General features: G+C 42.7%; 1 protein-coding gene and 1 long non-coding RNA gene across 8 annotated transcripts in view; one reads left to right on the forward strand and one right to left on the reverse strand.

Annotated features, from left to right (window-relative positions):
• Positions 1-8,747: 8,747 nt before the first annotated feature.
• Positions 8,748-16,293, reverse strand: LOC106006307. Its single transcript, XR_001180278.2, has 3 exons — positions 15,806-16,293; positions 11,660-11,843; positions 8,748-9,122 (listed from the first exon to the last, which is right to left on the reverse strand). It is a non-coding gene; the product is annotated as an uncharacterized LOC106006307 (long non-coding RNA).
• CUNH10orf67 (chromosome unknown C10orf67 homolog) overlaps positions 14,765-21,288 on the forward strand; it is a 143,412-nt gene continuing 136,888 nt past the window's right edge. For 6 of the 7 annotated variants that reach the window (XR_006608105.1, XR_006608106.1, XM_045084971.1 and 3 more), the window contains exon 1: positions 14,930-15,373. Coding sequence is in view for 5 of the 7 variants with exons in the window: in XM_045084971.1 (XP_044940906.1) it covers positions 15,279-15,373 (95 nt within the window). In the remaining 2 variants the exon portion in view is untranslated. Of the gene's footprint in view, positions 15,374-21,288 lie in introns of all 7 variants that reach the window. The other variant, XM_013058925.2, reaches the window with a different exon arrangement.

The raw sequence follows: 21,288 nt of genomic DNA on the forward strand, positions 1-21,288 counted from the left end.
TTTAGATGATTCTGAATACTTCATGTAAGTGGAATCATATAATCTGGGCTTTTTGTGTCTGGCTTCTTTTGCTAAATGTAATGTGTGCAAGGTTCATCCACACTGAGGAGTGTATCAATGCTTCATTCCTTTCTGTGATGGAATATTCCATTGTGCTGATAACCAACCACATTTGGTTTAGCCATTCATCGGTTGACCACAGTTGGTTTAGCCATTCATCAGTTTGTTTGTTTGTTTGTTTTTTCCCCACTTTTTGACTATAATGAATAATTCTGCTATTTTTGCCCAAGTTATTGTATGTTCATATGTTTCCAGTTCTTTGGGGGAAGATATCTAGGAGTGGAACTGCTGGATTGGATGGTCAATTTAGATTTAACTATTTGAAGAACTGCCAGACTGGTTTTCCAAAAAGTGACTGGACCATATTCCATGCCACCAGCAAAGTCTATTTCTCCATATCTTCGCCCAGTGTTTGCTATTGTTTGTCTTTTTGGATACAACTTTCCCAGTGTGTGTGAAGCAGTATCTCATTATGATTTTAATTTGCATTCCCTTAATGACTAATGGTGTTGACCTTTTTCTGTGCTTGTTGGCCATTTGTGTATCTTTGGAGAAATGTCTATTCAAATTCTTTTTCCATTTTTAAATGGGGTTATTTGTCTTCTAATTGTTGAGTTGTCAGAGTTCTTTATATATTCTGAATACCAGACCTTGATCAGCTACATGATTTGCAAATATTCTTCCCCCTTTTGTGGGTTGTCTGTTCATGCTCTTGAGACAGCTTGCACATGACCTCCTCGCGCCCTATATCTCAGTGTTAACTGAGGCTTGGAGTGGTTGCAGCCTTCTTGTTACTGGCCTGAGAATAAGCTAGCAGAATTGCAGAGACATGAACTTGGAGCTACTGGACTGAGGCAATCCCTGGGAAAATTTTTCTCTTACCACTCAACTCCTAAGCTCATGAGCCAATACATTTGTTGTTTAATTGGGTTGTTCAGTTACCTGCTGCTGAAAGTCTAAATGATACAGGTACCAAACCCAGGCTGAGGGAGAAAAAGTCTTGACCATTTTCTTCTCCTCAAGTCAAACCATAGAGCTCAAGAACTAACCTTCAACAATCTCAATAGGAATGTCTGGGAGTTTATTTTACTAACATTGTAAGAGCTGTGAATAGTGTCACCTCAAAGACAGGAGCAGGAGTGCCTCTGTAGGGGTAGTGGTTCTAGACATTCTTGCTGCCTTGCTAATTAAATGTTAGCTTAATTAACTTCTATCGCTGCTGCTGCTTTTCTGAGATATAATCTATATTTTAATGGACTTTGAGCAGATCAATAGGGGAAAGCCCAAACGGGTAATTTACCTCCCAGTCAGGAAAGCATTCTGACTAAATGGGTTTCTTAATAGAAACCAGCTCCCTAGCCAATCTCTACTTCCTCTCATTTGACACAAAGGAAATGTTCAGCTGCTTTGTTTTCAAAAAGCTCAAGGTGTATCAGTTAACCAACAGTCCTGAATGTGGCTTTGCTGGTTTGTGTACTGCTGCAGAATGAATTCTAAAAGGAAGAAAGAAAGAAAAGAAAAAAAAGACAAGGTGTGGAGAGAAGTGATCCTAGGAAATACATACAAAGCGCCAATGGGTGAATTTTGTTCTTATTTAGAAACTCCAGTGATCGTAGATGCCACTCAATACCTCCTTGATTTTTTTTTTTTTTAGACCAGAACTCCTTTGCTTCAGGAATCAAAATGCCTCGTCATTTTTACCACAACTTTGTTCTGTGGATCTCGCGCAGTCCATTTTCTCACAAGGATTTGGTAACAAGTTCTGGTTAGATTTTTCTCTTACACGACAGTGAGTCAGATGGTTTAAATGCTTCACCTACACTGGGGTGTCAATCGAGCATGGGAAGGAAATGCATGGCTCTTTCAGGCAAAGTGCCCACTCACTGGTCCTCGGCACCAGACCCTTAAAAAAGCATGGTTCCCTTGCAAAGTCACAGGGATGCCGGCACCTGGGCTGATGTGGGGATGCATCCAAGATTGTATTCCTTTTTTTTTTTTTTTTTTTTTAATGAGTCAGAGGTGCATTTCATCGGTGACATTGTGTGCTTTGATTAGTGCTGTTCCCCACCAGGAGCCTGCCCAGGACCACGCAGCACACAGGCCAAAGACAGAGCAGGGGTACTTCCGGGTGGACTTTCGAACAACCACTCCTCTGCCGTGCACAATGGCCTCCCTGGATATTTTGCTGTTTTTCCCCAGGTCTGGGCTCGCAAGAAGCTTTAATAAGTGTTTGCTCTGAATTTTATCTGTTCATATCATTTTAATTGAATCATTTGTTAATAGGAAAACATTCCTCAATCCATCTACGCGTACTCTGTTTGACTTAATCCTCAGCTGTTTGAAATCACTTTTCTGGAGAAGGCTTTCCTGACCACGCTAGCAGAAACAGCTGCAGTTTGCCTCATTCTCCGTTCCTGTAGCCTGCTTCACCCTCACAGCAAAACTTCCACTTAAGCTGTGTGATCTTGGGCAATCAAGTAACTTCTCTGTGCCTTCATTGTGTCACGAGTGCAACAGGAGTAAGAATCATATACATCTCACAGACTTGTCAGATTAAATGTTACCGTAAAGCACTGAGAACAACGTCATATCTAGCATATAAAAGTGTGAACAATCTTTATGTTTTTATTCAGTGAATATTTATTTATTTATTTATTTAAAGATTTTATTTATTTATTTGACAGAGAGAGATCACAAGTAGGCAGAGAGGCAGAGAGAGAGAGGGGGAAGCAGGCTCCCCACTGAGCAGAGAGCCCAATGCGGGGCTCCATCCCAGGACCCTGAGATCATGACCTGAGCCAAAGGCAGAGGCTTAACCCACTGAGGCAGCCACCCAGGCACCCCTATTCAGTCAATATTTATTTATTGTTTACTGTGGGCCAGGTACTGTGCTAGGTGCTAGGAATACAATGGTAAATAAAACCAAAAAAATAGACCCTGGCCTCATTGAGCTTAAAATACAGGGAGAGAGGAAGTTATTAATTACTGTACTGATGCAAGTGAAAGTAGCATTAACAATCTTAAATGTTTAGAAGAGATGGGCAAGATCATATTTACAGGGAGCATTTGATCTGGTCAGAGATGGAAGATCAGTATTCCAGGGGGAAGTTAGCTAGGTATGTGTGGTGCAGTAAAGAGGTACGGAACATCCAATTTCCGGTTGTTTTGTGTCAGGTGCTGTCTATAATCCTTTCTTTTTCTCAAAGAGTCTGCAAGATAAGAGTGAGTTAATAGCCTTGAGTTCATTGTGATTTTTGCATTGAGAAAGAGGCTGGTCTCTGCTGAGGGAGAAGCTGTGTCCATGCGCGCCTGGGCAAGGAAAGAAAAGAAAGCCTCCTCCCCCGCACCCCCCCCCTCCGCCCCTGCTACATCTCTGCTGGGAGTTAAAAAAAAAAAAAAAATTACAGGAAAATATTGGGATGTATAATTAAGCCATTTTATTTGGACATAAAAGGAAAGTCAGAGCCCAGTGTCTAGAGGAGTTTTGAACATCTGGTTTGTTTATAATAACAATGTTCAGAGAAAATTCAGAGGAAAGAGTAAGTTCATTCATAATCCCACCTCCGTAAAACATAATCGTTTTTCCTTTTCGGTTTTATTTTGTTTTCCCCTTTCATTGTTGGGCTATTATAGCTGCAAGCCTTTTTAAATGGTTGTACTCACAGGGCACAAATAATTCCATGTCTCCCTTTTATGTGGTGGTACATAGTCTTCATAATTATTCATATTAATCATCATCCTCTTTTTATAGGGAGGAGAAACTGAGCCTTGGAAGCTTGATGATTGCTGTCCTTGACAAATTAAAGGCTCATGGCCATTTGTCAGAAAGGCAAGTCCTTAGACTAGAGCATCCAATGGCTACATTCTATTCCCTGAACTACCCAGCATGTCAGCTGATTAAGCAGGTATGCTTTAGAGATGGAGGTTAAAGAACCTAAAGAAAAACTCATTGTGTGTCTTCTACTCTCAAGACTTCACTACACACTGCGCTTTTGACTTCAGATGTGTGGGGTTTCCACGCATCAAGCAGTTCTGCAACACGGGCTGGGTGTTCTACTATTTAACTCAATTCCAACACTATCCTACCAGAGATGCATCAGATCCCACAGGCTACGGGCTCAGTCCCACAAGACTGCCCTCTCCTCCCCGCTTCAGATGCCAATCACGAGTCCAGCCTGCCATTTAGGTTTCTGACTGACCAGCTATAAATTGGAGGATCCCAAACTTCCCGCTCAGGATCAATTAATTTGCTAACGGGGCTCACAGAACTCAGGAAAACAGTCGAGTTACCAGGTTCCTGGTTTATTATAAGTGGATATAAGAGCCAGATGGAAGAGATGCATGAAGCCAGTGTGGGGAAAGAGAGGGTACAGCTCCCTTGCCCTCTCTGGGCTCACCTCCCCCCACAGAATCTCCATGTGTTCACCAGTCCAGAAGTTCTCCAGACCTTTCTTTTTTTGGGTATTTACAGAGCCTTCATCACAATAGGCATGATAGATTAAATCCTTGGCCTTTGGTGATTCCTTCAACCTCCAGCTCCTCCTCCCTGTCTGGATAACGGGATTTGAGGCAGAAAGTTCCAACCCCCTGATCCTGATTGGTTCCCCTGGTGATCTCCCTGATCTCCCCATCCTTGGGCTAGTCAAAAGTTCCCTCATTAACATACACTGGGGGGTTGAGGGATGTCTTATGAATAACGAGACACCTTTATCTCTTCTCTCTTGGGAAATTTCAAAGGTTTTTAGAATTCTGTGCCAGAAACTGGGCAAGTCTAAAATTTGTATTTCTTATAAATCACCATATCACAGGGGGTCAGGGAGGAGCAGTCTGTGGCCAAGGAAGGGAGAAGTGTGAGACAAGCCAAGCTCACGATCTTAGACACTACTGGCCTCATTAGCTTGTTAATTGAGCTAAGCAGTCTGTCTAGAAAACAATGGAAACAAGAAACAAAAACTACAAACTCTTTCAAGCTTTGGAGTGTGAACAGATTGTTAAAAGAGGAAAATAATAACAAATAAGACCGTGTTGACATCAAGATAAGGAGGGGTTTAATTAAAATTCATTAAGACACAATAAGAAACTCTAGGCTTCTAGCAGGTAAAAGGAACTTTGCCAATGAATTATTCAAGAAGAAACGAGCTGAATGAGGAAATGCGTCTTGGCAACAGTTCAGACTTTCTCCCCAGGTAATGGTATAACAAAAGGTAACAAAGAAGCATGTTTGTTACTTGAGTACTTTGCACGTGGTACAAACCAACTTGGCATTAGTCTTCCCATTATTGTTTGAGACTTTCAAAGTAACAGAGGGGAAAAAAAAACCCACTAGGAATAAAATCTTCCATTTTAAAATCAGCAAAAACAGCTTTTAGAAAAGTTTAGAACCTATGTGAATCCCCTTTTCTGTGATTCTAAACAACAATGTTAAAGCATACAAATTAAACAGTTATCAGCACTGTTTAGATGCCCAATGCAACGCTTATTCCACTTACATAAAGAAAAATAAGTCCTTTTCTGAAGATGTAATAATCCAGTGGGATAGGGTGGTGTCTACACAACTAATAATAACACTCATTGGCATGCCACACCATGCCGCTTTCCTGGGAGCACAATATATCTTTAGCCTTTGTTCATGCTGTTTCTATAATGGACTCCCTTTTTCTGTTCACTTATCCAGACTATACTCAGGCTCTATGTCCTGAATCTACGCCAGCTTTTGCATGAAATGAGCACTGAGTATGCCTCCTTTTTTTTTTTTTTCTTTGTTAGAATTTACTTTTCTTCACATTTCCTATAGTTTTTGGAGTCTTCACTGTACAAAGTAGCACTTTGTTATAGACCATTGTACAAGAACCTGTATCATGGGATACCTGAGTGGCTCAGTTCGTTAAGCATCTGCCTTCAGCTCAGGTCATGATCCCAGGGCCCTGGGATCGAGTCCCACATTGGGTTTTTCTGTCTGCCTGTCAACTCTCCTTGCTTGTGAGCATGCGCTCTCTGACAAATAAATAAAATCTTTAGAAAAAAAAAAGATCATGTATCATTTTACACATATTAGTTTTGTCTTTTTCAATAATGTATACGTTTCCAGATCACACCTTTCCTCTGTCCTGTGACTTTTTATTTATTAATTTATTTTTTAACCACCTGTGTCCTATGACTAACTTAATACTAATACTTAAAACTTAATACTAAATACTTGTTGTGTGATTGGGTCTGTTGTTCTCATTTAGCTACCTATACTCCTAAAATCCTAATTGATTAGAACTCCCTTTTGCTCAAGAGAAGGCAGTCTTTTGTTCTATTCAGGCCTTCAACAAATTGGATGAGGCCCACCTCTATTATGGGGAATAATATGTTTTATTCAAAATCTACAAATTTCAGTGCTAATCTCCTCCAAAAACACTACCACAGAATGAGATTAACATTGAACTCCCGCCTTTCTCACAGGTCTTCTTCCGCTCTGACTGGACTGGCAGTATTTCCTCTCCTAAAGACTCGTGTATATGTTCCTAAGCAAATCGTTCCATTCAACTGGACTTTCTTTGAGCCTGATTTTCTCATGTGAGAAAGGAAGATAATGCTATTACACAAGGTTGAGTTAATAATATAAAGGAGAGAAGCGTTCTCCGGACCTTAATGACCTGTGCAGACACCGGCTATCATTACCATTGTCCCCATCCGTGATAATATCCCCATCACTTTGAAACTACTTAGAAACTTGCAAAATTGCTTACGAAGGGTGATATCATGGAAAGAATACTGGTAGATATTACTAGTGCTCACTGATGTCAGTTTCCTTCCACTTCCTGAGCGCTTGCAAGAATAACTTTTCTAGTCCTCTTTGCAGACCGTAGAGCTATGTGGCTCTTTCTCATCAGTGGAGCCGGTGGAAGGGGTCAGTGTGTTTAATTGTCAGCTCTTGATTCTTTCTCCTTTCTTCTCTTCATTGTTGCTTTTTGTTTTGTTTTGTTTTGTTTTTAGAGAGAGCAAGAGAGCGAGATAGCAGGGGAAGGGCAGAGAGAGAAAGAGAATCCTCAAGCAGACTCCCTGCTGAGTGCAGAGCCCGATGTGGGCCTGGATCCCAGGACCCTGAGATCATGACCTGAGCTGAAACCAAGTGTTGGATGAGCAACTAACAGAGCCACCTAGACGTCCCAATAAAAAGAAGTTTCTAGCAACTGGATCCCTACGTAGTAGTGTGGAGCAGAATTCCCTGCCAACTCTGTGGAGTTGATAGTATGAGTGAAAAAAATTTTTAATTAAAAAAAAAAGCCAAAAGGAAATGAAATCCTAGATGGAGCTATATATAGTCTAACTACCTAAATGCCCTTGAGTGACTGGACTGAACTTTACTATTTCTAAGGTCCCTTCAGCTCTGAAAACTCTGACATTACAACAACACACAGCATCTCATGCAAGTTACAAAGAAATGTCACCTTGTGTTTAAGGCATAAAATGAAATTTCACTTACATCCAACCATCTCAGAGAATGAATTCAGCTAGAATGACTTTTATTATTTTTCTTAAAGATTTTATTTATTTATTTGACAGAGAAATAGAGCACAAGTAAGCAGAGCGGCAGGCAAAGGGAGAGAGAGAAGCAGGATCCCTGGTGAGTAGGGAGCCCAATGCAGGGCTCGATGCCAGGACCCTGGGATTATGACCAGAGCCGAAGGCAGCACCCTCACCAACTGAGCCACCCAGGTGCCCCTAGAATAACTTTTAGAATTGAAACACTGCTTTATGCACACACCTGCCTTTTAGAGAGAGTGTGTTCAGCGTAGTGGCATTAAACATAATTAGTGATTCGTGGGCATTATTGTGAACCTTAGTTATTTTATAGTGATATCCTCAGGGTCAGTGACAAGTGGAGGTCTTTTTGCTCCTCACAATGACCTAAACCTCTCATGTTATCTGAATTTTTGCTGTGGAATTTTTTAGACGTTCAGTGCCCTTGTGTCAGCTGTCAATGTGGTGATCATCTTTAGTAGCCTGTTTCCCCACTTTTATTGGCTGAAGAGATAGAAAGCAGATTTCCAACTCTGTTGGAATTGTACATAAGATTATATAGGGTCTAAGTAACAGGTTAAGAAGCTTTCCTAGGAATCAAGCAATTAAGATTTAAGCATGAACTTTGTAGCCTCTTTAGACACACATACGTTTTGCTTGATTTCCTGTTCTCGTGAATATCTCACAAAGGTGAATTTCGCTTATAAACAGTCTCCAGTAATACAGGGGGTTAATGTGTTTGATTCTCTACAGCAACCCCAACAACTCAGATACATAATTAAGTGGCTAATATATGCTTGACAGCTTGAGAGGTACCTCGTAGGCTATTGCAAGAATGAACATTGTGTGAAGAATGGAAATAATTTGTTCCTCATGACAGTTCCATGAGGCAGTATGGCGTAACAATTAAGCACGTAAGTTCTGGAACAAGACTGTCTGTGTTCAGATCCTAGTTTCACCCCTTCAAACTGTGAACTTGGACAAGTAAATCACCCTACTGATTTCTCCATCTTCTCCTTTTTAAATTATAGCTCATTAAAGTGATGTGTTAAATGCTTGGAAAGTTTCCTGACACATAGAAAGCATTCGGTAAATATTGGACTTGTGATGATTATTTTTCTCAGTCTTATAAATAAATATATTTGCTATATTCATCAGGGTTCTCCAGAGAAACAGAATCAATAAGAAAGATTTATTATGAGGGGTTGGTTCATGTGATGATGGAGACTAAGAAGTCTTACAACCTATTGTTTGCAGGCTGGAGGCCCAGAAAAACCAGTGGTGTGGTTCCAGTCCACATCTGGAGGTCTGAGAACCAGGAGACCTTGGTCTAAGTCTCTGTCCAAGTCCAAAGGCCAGGGAACCAAAAGCATCAATGTCTGAGGGCAGGAGAAGATATATGTCCCACCTCAAGCAGAAAGCAAAGTAGCCCTTCCTCCACCGTTGTGTTCTACACAGGCCCTCAGCAGATTGGGTGATGTCCACTCACATTGGTAACTGGGATTTTCTTTACTCGGTCTACTGATTCAAACGCTCATCTCTTCTAGAAACACCTGCAAAGACATATCCAGAAATAATGCTTTACCAGCTATCTGAGCATCCCTTAGCCCAGTCCAATTGACTTGTAAAACTAACCATCACTTTCACTATTATTGATATTAAGAGCTGCAAAGAATATAAGGGTATCCTTTGATTAATTTATGAATTTTTCAGTGGTCACTGTGTTAGAGTTCTCCAGAGAAACAGAACAAGTAAGATGACCGTATATAATATACAGATAGATTTATTTCAGGGAATTAGTTCACACGATTATGGAGGTTGCCAAGTCTAAAATCTTCAAGGTGGGCAGGAAAGCTGGAGATCTAAGGAAGAGCTGATGCTACAGTTCAAGTCCAAAGGGCAACTGCTGCAGGAGCCCTTTTGCTCAAGAGAAGGCAGTCCTTCATTCTAGTCAGGCCTTCAACTGATTGGATGAGGCCCAACCATACTATGGAGGATAATATTTTTTTTTTCAAAATTTACCAGTTTCAATATTACTCTCATCCAAAAAACACCACCACAGAAACACCTAGAATAATATTTAACCATATGTCTGGGCACTGTGGTCCAGTCAAGTTGACATATAAAATTAGCCATATAGTCAAGAACGATCTTTCCTTATTGGGTCAATGTTTTCCATTGGTGGCTTGAACCTAGACCTAGAATTTCCTGAGGGAAATTACCTTGCAAACCTTCCCTTCCCTTCATTTATACATTTATCATGGGAATTTCCTTCTTCATAAAGAATGACACAGCAGATTAGCAGGTCTCTCTGGCCCAAACATCTTCTCCCATTACCATGAGATGTAGGATTTCCTGTAGCCATCAAGATTGGCAGCTTGAATTAATCTCTCCTCGCCCCCTAGAAATAGCAGCTAACAGTATTTTCATGCCTAATTCTCTAATACCTACCACTGAGCTGCATGATGTTTTAGGAATTACTCTTTGAAGAAACTTATTCAGAATTTCTCCACCACTGATTCATTTGACAAATACGTATTGAACATTTACTACCTGGGTGGCCCTAGGTTGGGCTGGGGACACAAGGTTGAATTAAACAGATACAGATCTTACATATCAAAATCAGTTACATTAAAGAAGTTTTTATTCTTTCTTCTGGCTTCCTAGATAACTGACCTAGTTTGGTCACAGGCAATTCTTTGCATTGATGTTATATTTTTCAAGGAAGTTTGACGAAGGTAATGACTAGCTGTGTCCCCAACACCTTGCTCTCAGCTTATACGGAAAGCCAGTCTCCCACATTTATTTTTAAATCCCTCCCGTGCAAGAAGACCCCAAACACTTTATGCAGCCTGTTTGTGGAGGTCTCCAGAAACCTAACTTTCTGTCCTTTCAGGTGAACTACCAGCAGCATGAATGATTCCCTTGAAGCAAGATCCCATGTCCTGTTATTAGGCATCAGGTCATTACAAAAAGCAAAGGCTGGGGCGCCTGGGTGGCTCAGTGGGTTAGGCCTCTGCCTTCGGCTCAGGTCATGATCTCAGGGTCGTGGGATTGAGTCCTGCATTGGGCTCTCTGCTCAGCAGGGAGCCTGCTTCCCTCTCTCTCTCTCTCTCTCTGCCTGCCTCTCCATCTACTTGTGATTTCTCTCTGTCAAATAAATAAATAAAATCTTTAAAAAAAAAATTAAAAAAAAAGCAAAGGCTAGACAGAGGACTGGCAGGGGATCAAGCTCAAAGCCCCATCCCTCAGGGTTTAAGTTCCAGCTTCCACAAGACTCTTGAAGACTGTTCCTGGAAAGTAGGAGGAATTCCGAACTATTTTGGCTGGCCTACGTATCTCGGAGATCTTTAAATTCACCAATTCGAGCCCACTTTTAACAGCTACTGACTAGTCAATAGGCCACGCCACTCCCCAGTAAAAACCCTCTGCTGATATTCAGTACATTAACAAGCATAGTGGTGGCTCGTTGATCTAGAACAGTTAACAGAAGCTTGCAGTAGTCCCTTCTGAAGGGAGGACTTCCTGACTTGAGCAACAGTGGCGGTGCCATTCCTTGACTGTGCACTCCTTTTTCTTTTTTTTAAGATTTCATTTATTCATTTGAGAGAGAGAGAGCATTAGCAGGGAGAGGGAGAAGCAGACACCCCACTGAGCAGGGAGCCTAATTCGAGACTCCAGCCCAGGACCCTGAGATCATGACCTGGCAGAAGGCAGAGGCTTAACTGACTGAGCCACTATGCTTAAGTGACTAAACCCCTTGACTGTGCACTTTTGATCAGGACCTTGGTATAGCAGAACCCACGTCACACACGTCCCTCTGAGGGCCCAATGAAACATTTCTAGGTAAATAAACAGGCGTAACAATAACAAACCCAAATATCACACTACTGTATTTGCCTATGTCCTATATCCCCATGAGTTCTTAAAATTGCTAAATTAGAATGTTAGAAATGTTAGATTAGAATTAGAATGTTAGAAATTACCACATTTCTCAGAGTTTGAGCGTAATGACAACGAGGGGTGTTAGTGTTGCGATACCAGGAGCACTAGTGGGAGAGCCAAGCTAAGCATCCAGGCAAAGCCTCACCTGGTGGTTCGTTTTGGGGAAACGAGTCGAGTCCTCCTGTGGAAGGTCTAAATACTGTATCTTATCAGTTCCCTTAGGTCAGGACATAGGGAATACTCACGCTAACCAAAACCACACGTTCACTGTCTACATTTATTCCTTTTTGTGAATCCATGTACCCGAGAATCTGAATTATCCTTTGGCCCTGGAAAAAAGAACAGAGCACCACATGGTCCTATGTAGGTAATTTACGGCAGTCTGATGAATATTCTACTCCTCGTGACAGTAAATCCCTCTGTGGTCTGATGAAATGGAGCCCCCAGTAGAGATCTTTGTCTCATAAATTCTTATTATTTATGTCACCGATTCTAAGATCCACATCTTTATCATCTTTGGGTGAAATCTTAGATTGAATGAACTATGGCAATTGCCCTTTCCTTACTCTCCATCAGGCCTCTACCTTTCCTGAACCACTCAGACTTGCTAGGTTATGTTCAAGTATGCAGATTGTCCACAGTCTGTTGACGAGACAGAGATTTCCTGAATTTCCCTCAGCAGCAGGGTCACAAATCTTCTCACAGGTGGACTCATTTCTGCAGATGAGAAAGCGCTACTATTTTCTTCACATTTTTTACTCATCTCCCTTTTAAACATCTAGACTAGCTCCACATAGAAGATATCCTCTACCGCAGTGCTCAAGGACATTTGGCAGCAAGATCCAAATTCCACATCAAGACTGCTCCTGCCCAGACTCCCACTGTGCCTCCCATCTTGGTTTTCGGCATTAGCCACGTGAAAACACTTACTGATGGATTTTTACGAGAGTGGATATGTTATGTCATGGCAGCAAAATTTAAGACATGAAAATGCTCTAGTCTCAGGAGTTTTTCCATACAGGATTTAGTCGCATAATATTGTCCTGGCTAAAGACCTTGCTATTTCCTTTCCCAAACCTTTATTTAAGAACTTTGGTTATGGATGGAGCAGAACATAAAACAGGTTTACCTGACAGAGCCTGCACCACATAATCATAGATTACAGCTGGTGATAAAAGAAAAATAAGCACTTTACATATGATGACACCAGAAAGAATTTAAATTACAAACCTAACCTCAAACCTCTTGGCTTTTATTAGACTACAGGACTGATAATATCCATCTGGAATATATAAATTACTATGTTCAGAGTCAGCACTTGACTCCTAATCAAATCCTCATGCTATTTAATCTGAGATGTTATCACTTTTAATAATTGGTAGGTGATCTTTTCAATATAAATATACATTATATTTATACTTGTTTCAAGGGGCAGTTGAATATTTTAAATTGTGCCATAAATCCTGTTAATTTAAAAAGTAAAAATTATTTTAGCTTATGAGACATTCAACTTTTAAGAAATGGAAGACTTTAAGTGTTGTATTCCTTAGTTGTGATTTAGAAAGGAGGAAAACACTCCTTGAAGGCCTGGTTAGTATTTGTCTTGTGTCCTACACGAGCTATGTGCTTTTCCCCCTTTATAGATTGCTACCAAGCACCCTGAGAAAAGTTCATTATCCAGTTTTTACTGGTGAGAAAAAAGAGGCTCTGAAATGTTAAATAACTTGCCCAATGTTCTAAAGCAACTAAATTTCAGGGGAGTCTTTCTTTCTTTCTTTCTTTAAATGTTTACTCCAGAGCTCATGAGCTTTCCACTAAAAACTATCAATTAATTCATCATGTGATACAAAGAGCCTGGGTTTAGTACGACAGATGGTTTGACACTGCTCAACCCAGTTGTTATAGGCGAGAATATGATTTGAAATGAACAATTTCATAAGACAGAACACCCAGAGGTAAGTGTAGGTAACTGACAACAAGGTAAGTGTTAGGTAGTTAATAGTTTCAAAAACAGTCATGCTCATAACTTGTTCTCCTAGACACTGAAATCTGAAACTCTGCGATATGCTATAGCAAGGCTTCAAACAAAGAGGTTTTGTTCAGTTCATGTTTTTGTGGGATGGTGTAACTATGCAGTCTATATCAGTCAACAAAGGCAGCACAGAGCTGACCAATGACTCATGAAGTCGTTGGTGAGACCGACCTTCTCAGTTTCAAAATATACATTTCCAGCTGCATTAATGAAACAGTCAACAGCTTATCACTGACTTTTTACTACCTTGGCCTGGTCCTAAGCAAATTGGGTTTTTAATTTTACCTTGGAATTTATCTCTTTATTTAAAATTTTTATATGCATTGTGGTAAAAAAAATCACTTAAGATAACTTATTATAGATTCATACATTTCTATCTTTTAAAATACTTTTTTAAAAATTATTTTATTTATTTATTTGACAGAGAGAGATCACAAGTAGGCAGAGGCAGGCAGAGAGAGAGAGGAGGAAGCAGGCTCCCCACTGAGCAGAGAGCCCGATGTGGGACTCGATCCCAGGACCCTAAGATCACGACCCAAGCCGAAGGCAGCGGCCTAACCCACTGAGCCACTCAAGCGCCCCACTTTTAAAATACTTTTTGATTATATGGTAAAATTTCCCTCAAGAGACTTAGAAGTTAGGTTTTGAAAACAAAAATCTATGTGGAGTAAAAGTAACTTTTTCTTCTCTCTTCATCTTCTCAAAGGAAAACAGAACTTTACAGAAGATTATGTTGGTATAGGTTATATATATATTTTTTCCGTTTGGGGCCTTCATTTTGTCTTTCAATATAAGAGTTATGTTAATGCTACAGTAACTTTCTTTTTATATTCTGAGCTTCCAACATCAAACTAAGTTCATTTTCACATAAGAGAGAAAAACTGCTGTCTTCCTGTAGGTCATATATTGAAGTAGAAATGGGGTATACTTAGCCCTAAAACCAGCAAATGACATACGGATGATGTTAGAAAAGATACATGGTACATAATTTGAACAACCGTTTCATTATTACACAGTTTATTATTGTAGAAACTTTCTAAAGATAAATTCCACACTACCCTGTAGAGTTTCAAACTTAACGCCTGAGTTCTGACCTTCAATATTAAATAGAGATGTAGGCCGTATAATCTCTGCAAAGATTTTTTTTTTTTTTTTTTTTGGTCCATGAAGCGCCTGCGTCTGGGGTCGAGCGGCAGGTGTAGGCAATTCACCAGGGCGCCCACTTCCTTCTTAGTCTGGCATTGCTCTGGGGCCAAGGCTCATTATGTCCTAAGCATGGAAGGTTATTACCAGGGGGCGCTGTTCCTCCTCCTCCTCCCCGAGGCTGCCCTCCAGCGAGGGGCGCAAGGCCGGGAAGACGAGGGTCCCGGCGCGCGGAGGGGTGCTCGCGTGCAAAGGGAGACGCTCAGGAACCCAGCGAGCGCGCCGGCCTGGAGGGAGGCTGAGCGCAGAGGCCCCAGAGAACACAAGGTGAGGAGAGCCTGGGGCGCGGAGGGACCTCGCAGGGGTGTCTAGACGAGTCCAGCTTTCTTGGGGACATTTCAGCGGCGGCCTGGCCCGTGGGTGTCCGGCACAGAGCGCGCCCCGTCCGGCAGCGCCGCTTCCCGCGCTCCGCCCGCCCCTCCCCCCGGGGTCGCCATGGCAACGCACGCCGGGTTCTGGACTCCCAAACTCCCGCGAGCCCGCAGCTGCGCGGGAGGCCCACGGCCCGAGCCGCCAGCCCCGGGCTCCGATGGAGAGCGAGGACGACGCGCCCGAGACCCGGGAATGCCGAATGATCCTCGAAACCCTCGAGTCGACTATTGAACAATTCCGGTTCAGCCCCAGGTGACCCGAGACAGCCGCCGCGCCCCCCGCGGCGCCACCTCCCCTTCCTTCCTGGGTCCGCCCGTCCCCCGCGGCACCACGCGCCCCGCGCCCCTTTCTCGCGACTCCCTCCCGCGCTCCAGGCCCGCAGGCCGGCTGGTTTGATTTCTCAAGTGTATTCACATAAACTGAGAGCAGGGACTCTGGAGCCACAGTGCCTGGGTTCAAATCCTGCGACCCTCTCCAGGGCCCCTGAGTCGGGCGAGTTCCTTGAAAACTTGTGTCGCAGTTACTTCATGGGAAGACCGCGGACAGGGCGGTGGACGGTGCTGCTTCGTAGTTCAGAGAATCTGAAATGAGTGCATCCGTGTACCCTGTTTGCAAGAGCGCCGTATGTATGTACACATAGTGCCCTCTAGGTGTTAGCCAACATCACCTTGAGCCTTTAGTTACCTTTCCTTGCTCTCATCATCCTTTGCGCCTCTCTGTCCACAGTTTGTTCAGATAATGTAGAGCTGATGTATCCGGGAAAATGTGTTTTTCCTTCCAGAAACCTGTTAAAATCAGTAAGTGGCCAGCACTAGATCAGCTACTGTGCAGGCACTTAGAATTCCCTAAATCAAGGGCTCCATGGTGCCCTGAGGCTCCAGAGTGAGAAGAAAGGACCAGCGCGGTACTGGTCGCGTGGTGGGGACTGACCCAGGGAGTCAGTGCTGCCCGCCCAGCGGAAGGGGGTGCATTTGTGAAAATAGATCAGGGTAGACCTAGGATTGGTGGTTGTGGAAAGCACATTATTGGCAGCAGCCCATAATAACACCAGGGGCACGGTGTCTAACCTGTTCTGCTTGTTTACTGATAGCAATGACTTCCTGCCTTGGATTCCTGGGCTTTGCCTGGTGTGGAGCTCAGCAGCAAAACACACCGCTGCGCCCAGTGGACAGAACTAGGATGCCAGGTGCTCAGTTAATGCACAGTGCCTGAACAAAGGACTCACTGAGGCCAATGTTAATTTCTCTTCCCCCACAGTGCTAGAGGGGGCTGTGCTGGTGTCTGGGAGGCGTGGGAGAGGCTGGAGTAGGGACTGCAGTCCTGGGTTTCAGGCAGAGTTTGGCACTGGGCAAGCAGCGATCTACAAACCCTCTGAAGGCCCGCCTTTGTCAAGTTTACATTCTAGTCAGGAAACCAATGATAAGCAAGCAAAGCATGTAATAAAGAAGTTAGTGGTACGTGCTAAGGAAGGAACAGCGGGGAGGGGGCAGAGGCACTGGTGTGTGGGGCAGGGAAGTGGATTGTAATTTTAGATACTGTGGCCCAGGAAAACTTCTCAGAGATGATGTTGGGGTGAGAACCTGCAGGCTTGACGGAGGAACCATTCTGATGTATCAGGGAACGAAGTGTTCCAGCCAAAGAACAGGAAGCAGGAAGGGGTGGGCCCCGGGTGTTGCAGGCCCAGCAAGGAGCCCCGGGTGGCTGGAGCCCAGGGAGAAGGGGACAGCAGAGGAGAGGTGAGAAGTAAAGGGACCATGCCAGGCAATGTCACTGACTGGCTGTCCCACAGTTTAACTCCATTCTGACACTCTGCTACCTAGAGACGGCGTCACTTAGCACAGGTGAAGGGCCCAGTCCTATAAGACTGCCCCCGCCTCCAGAAGGCAATCGCAAATCAAGGTTGTTACCTGTGCTTTTGACCATTGGGTCTGAAATTACAGGTTTCCATAACCCCTGCTGTGGGTTCAATTAATTTCCTAGAGCCACTCAGAACTCAGAAAACCAATTTACCTACAGGTGACTAGTTTGTTACAAAGAATATTAAAGGATACAAATGAAAGGCCAGATAAAGAGATTCTTAGGGTACAGTCTTGAAGGGTCTGGAGCAGAAAAGCTTCTGTCCCCATGGAATATGGAGAGTGCCACCCTCCTGGGTCCTGGATGTGTTCTGCTTCACCCACCAAGAAGCTCGATGAAACTTGTAGTTTGGAGGTTTTTTATGGAAGCTTCATTACATAGGCCAAATTGATGAAATCATTGACTTTTGGTGATTGGGTCTAACCTCCTTCCCCTCCAGAGGGGGATGTAGGAGTGGGACTGACTGGTCCCACCCTCGAATTGTGGTTGGTTTCCCTGGCAACCCGACTCCATCCTTAGGGTCTTTCCAAAAGTGCCCCCTTTTAACATGGACTCAGCCCTGGTTCAAAGGAGTATGTTATGAATTACAAAAGACCCACAGGTCACCTTTTTCCACACTGAGACTATTTTAGGAACTGAGGACAAAATACCAAATATAACAAGAGATGATCCCCTTGCTCGGGTCACTTAGGAAATTCTAAGATTCTTGGGAGCTTTGAGGCCAGAACTGTGGATGAAGACTAAAATATTTATTTCTTATTATAAATCATACTATCAAAGATAGGAAGCCGAGAGGGGGATTGGTGCAGACAAATGATTTGACAGACTGAATCTTTCAACAGGATTACTCTGGCTGCTGTTTTGATAATAAGTTATAAGGAAGATAAGGGCAGGGAAACCAATTAAGAGATGGGGGTAGAAGTAGCTTTTGCTTTACCTTGTAGGTTCTTGGATGAGATCAACCTCCTTATAAAAGACAGATTAATAGGAGAAGAATAAAACAGAAGTTTAATGCCTCTTGTATATATGGGAGATAACCAGGAAAACAGAGTAACTCTCCCCAAATGGCCCAAGCCACCCCTTTAAATACCACCACCTAAAGACAAAGGATGGGGATTCGATTGGGGGTGGTGAGTTATGGAAAGTTGCCAGGAAAAGCACAGTGAACAGAAGTATGGCTGTCACGCAGATTTTAATTGGTGCCTTCTTTATTGATAAGATTCTCCTGTGATTTACTCATCCTTTTCTTCCTGGTCTAGAGAAGGAGACACTTACAAATGGGGCCGTCCTTTATAAATGTAAATTTCTCTTCCAAGGGAGTAACTTCTACTTTGTTTGCAGAACTTCTCCTGTGTCTGCAGTTCTCAAAATAATAGCTCAAAATAATCCTTGTGCCAAAGAGGCATATTTTGGGGTGCTATATTCTGCTCCCCTTCAAGTCGGATGTTCAGAAGAGAGGTCCAGACTGGTTGTATCAGTTTGGGAGTAATTAGCACAAAGAAGGTTGTAGGGGTGGAGGGCTTGGTGAGATCACCTAGGAAGTGGGAGGGACAAAGAGACGTGTCTTCTTCGAAGAGGAAAAGAGGGAAGCAGTGTTTTCCTTATTTAAAATTGGACAGTACACCATAGCGAAAGTTTAGCACACCTAATACCATTTTCTCTGACTAATTCGTTAATAAGCATTTGTTAGGATAGATTATTTTGGGATCCAGTGAGAAGTGTCATTGCATTCTATTAATAAATATTCATGGGTCTGTTTTCTGTGCTAAATTTACATGTTAATTTCCTATCTCGTTTATTCAAAAAACATAATTGTCATCTTTCCAAGACTGTATTTTATGCATAACAACTAAGCCATTATTCAGAAATCGAATTGCCAGGACTATAAATAAGGCCTTTGTAGGAGCCACTTAGCTAATTTGTTGTGATGTGGGTTTCATTCTAGGCAAGGAGGTTGCCATTTAAAATCAGAGACATTTGGAATTTGACGGGAAACTGAAGAATGAACCTTCATGTCTCACTTAGGTTTTGAATGAGCCAGATCTTTCTGAGTCAGCTATACAAAATTGAAGACTCAAGGGACCTTAGAGCCATGAGCCATTTCTCCCTAGGGATGGACAACTGGGATCTGTCCCTTCAGGCTTATGGTTTTAGAAGAGTTCTTTCCTCTCTTCAAACCTCGAGTTCTGTATCTTTGAAACAAGAAAGTTAGTCTCTCTCTTATGAGATTATTGGGAGGATGATCTGAAGAGAAAATGCTTATGTTAGTGCATATATCTTAACAATCCACGTGGGACAAGTTAAACACTCAATAAGTAGCACTTAATATAATTAACTCTGTAGGAGGTATCTATCACATTTTTGGATTTGATTTTAAAGCATTATATTGTAGTGTTATAATATTAGGATACCATATAGGAATAACTAAAAACATTATTCCAAGTTTTAAATCATATCCTGAAAATATATGTATTTGGGGTGGTTTCCTTACACTTTTAACTTATTTTTTCCAGCTTTATTGATATGTAATTGACATGTAACATTATATATTCATAATAGCTACCGACATTCCCTAAACCTACTGCCCACAATAGATTTTTTTTTTTAATGGAAAAGAAAGAACATACATGTTCAAGCTTAAAGAAAGATGAAGTTGTATAGTTAAAAGGAGCTGCTTGGCATTGGGGAGGCTAAAGGATTGCATTTGTAGACAAGGAGGAAGTGTGATGTCTGTTGAAGGTGCAGTGTTGTAGAATATAAGGAAACAGGTTGAGTGACTGTTTGTATTTATTATGATGATCTAGCACTCAGGATCTAGACCGGAGCCAGAAACCTCACCAGTATTTGAATGGGGGAAATATTTCCTGTTCCTTATTAAATATTAAGAAGTATTGGGGGGCGGGGAAAGAAGAAGGAGAAGCATTTTTTAACTAGTAAAAGGCAGTAAAGGACTCTATGCGGTCTTGTAATAGCAAATGCAGAATGGAGCTGTGATCCCCAGGGCAGAAGAAGAGTAAACAAGAAAGGAAGTAAGAACTCAGAAGACCCTCACTCCCCCTCGATCCCACTGCCACCCAAGGCAGAGATTAAGACGTCTTGGGAGAGGACTTGGCTGGTGGCGGAGAAACTGGTCAGAGGGTGCTGGCTGGAGCTGAGCCACCGGGTGGCTTGTTGAGAGGCTGAAAGATACAGGCAGACTAAGGTTCCTCACCCAGCCGGGAGATCCAAATCTTCATTCCTGAAGGTTCTGAGTTCTCAAAAATAACCCTCCTTGGGCACCTGGCTGACTCTATCAGTGGAGCCTGCGACTCTTGATCTTGGGGTTGTGAGTTCGAGCCCCAGGTTAGGCGTAGAGATTACTTAAAAATAAAATCTTTAGGGGCACCTGGGTGGCTCAATGAGTTAAAGCCTCTGCCTTTGACTCAAGTCATGATCCCAGAGTCCTGGGATTGAGCCCGGCATTTGGCATCTCTGTCTACTTGTTCTCTCTGTTTATCAAGTAAATAAATTAAAAAAAAAAAAACTTTAAAAATAAATTTTAAAATGTTCCCTCTACCCTTCAGGTTCTTGGCTGAGACTCCCTGTAATAAAAGATTAACAGGAAAAAGACAAAGAGAAGTTTAATAACATATATACCTCCTGTATACATGCAAGATACCTAGGAATATTTAGTAACTCCCTGAAATGGCCCAAGCTACCACTTTTAATATCATCTCCACCCAAAGGCAAAGACAGTGTTGGAGGATGAGGGGGGAGCCATTTTGGGAGGTTGTCAGCAAAGCCCAGGAAAAGGTGGGCACTCTTGTTATGCACATTGAAGTCCTTGTTCAGTTTCTGGAGATGGAGTGGTCCTCTCTTCCTGGTTCAGCGGGGGAGACAGGCTTACACATGGAGATACCCCTTATAAATGTACGTGTCCCTTACAAAAGGGCGACTTCTACTGTGTTTTTAGAGCTTCTCCTATGCCTGCTGGTCCTTTGAAATACCTACCTCAAGACAGTCCTCCTGCCAAAGAGGTGTATTTGAGGGTGGCAAATTCTGCTCCCCAGTGGCAATGTAGAGAGCAAAATGGAGTCTCTCATGTCAGGCAGGCCTCTGTCAAGCAATGACGCAGACAAAGTAGTGCAGCTGGGAGACAGCGCCAAGACCCACGTCAGCTGACGCCAGAGGCCTGCGGAGACCCACACCCAATTCAGTCCCTTTAGGCAGGGAAGGATTCTGCCAGAACACCTTGGGACTTTTCAGGCCCCTCTGTGTCCGACCACTTAAAAAAGGTAACTGCCACCGGAGGCTGTGCCCGATGGATCTCC

This window comes from Mustela putorius, unplaced genomic scaffold (assembly GCF_011764305.1).
Source record: "Mustela putorius furo isolate JIRA1106 unplaced genomic scaffold, ASM1176430v1.1 tig00000827_pilon_pilon_pilon, whole genome shotgun sequence".
Classification (NCBI taxonomy): domain Eukaryota; kingdom Metazoa; phylum Chordata; class Mammalia; order Carnivora; family Mustelidae; genus Mustela; species Mustela putorius.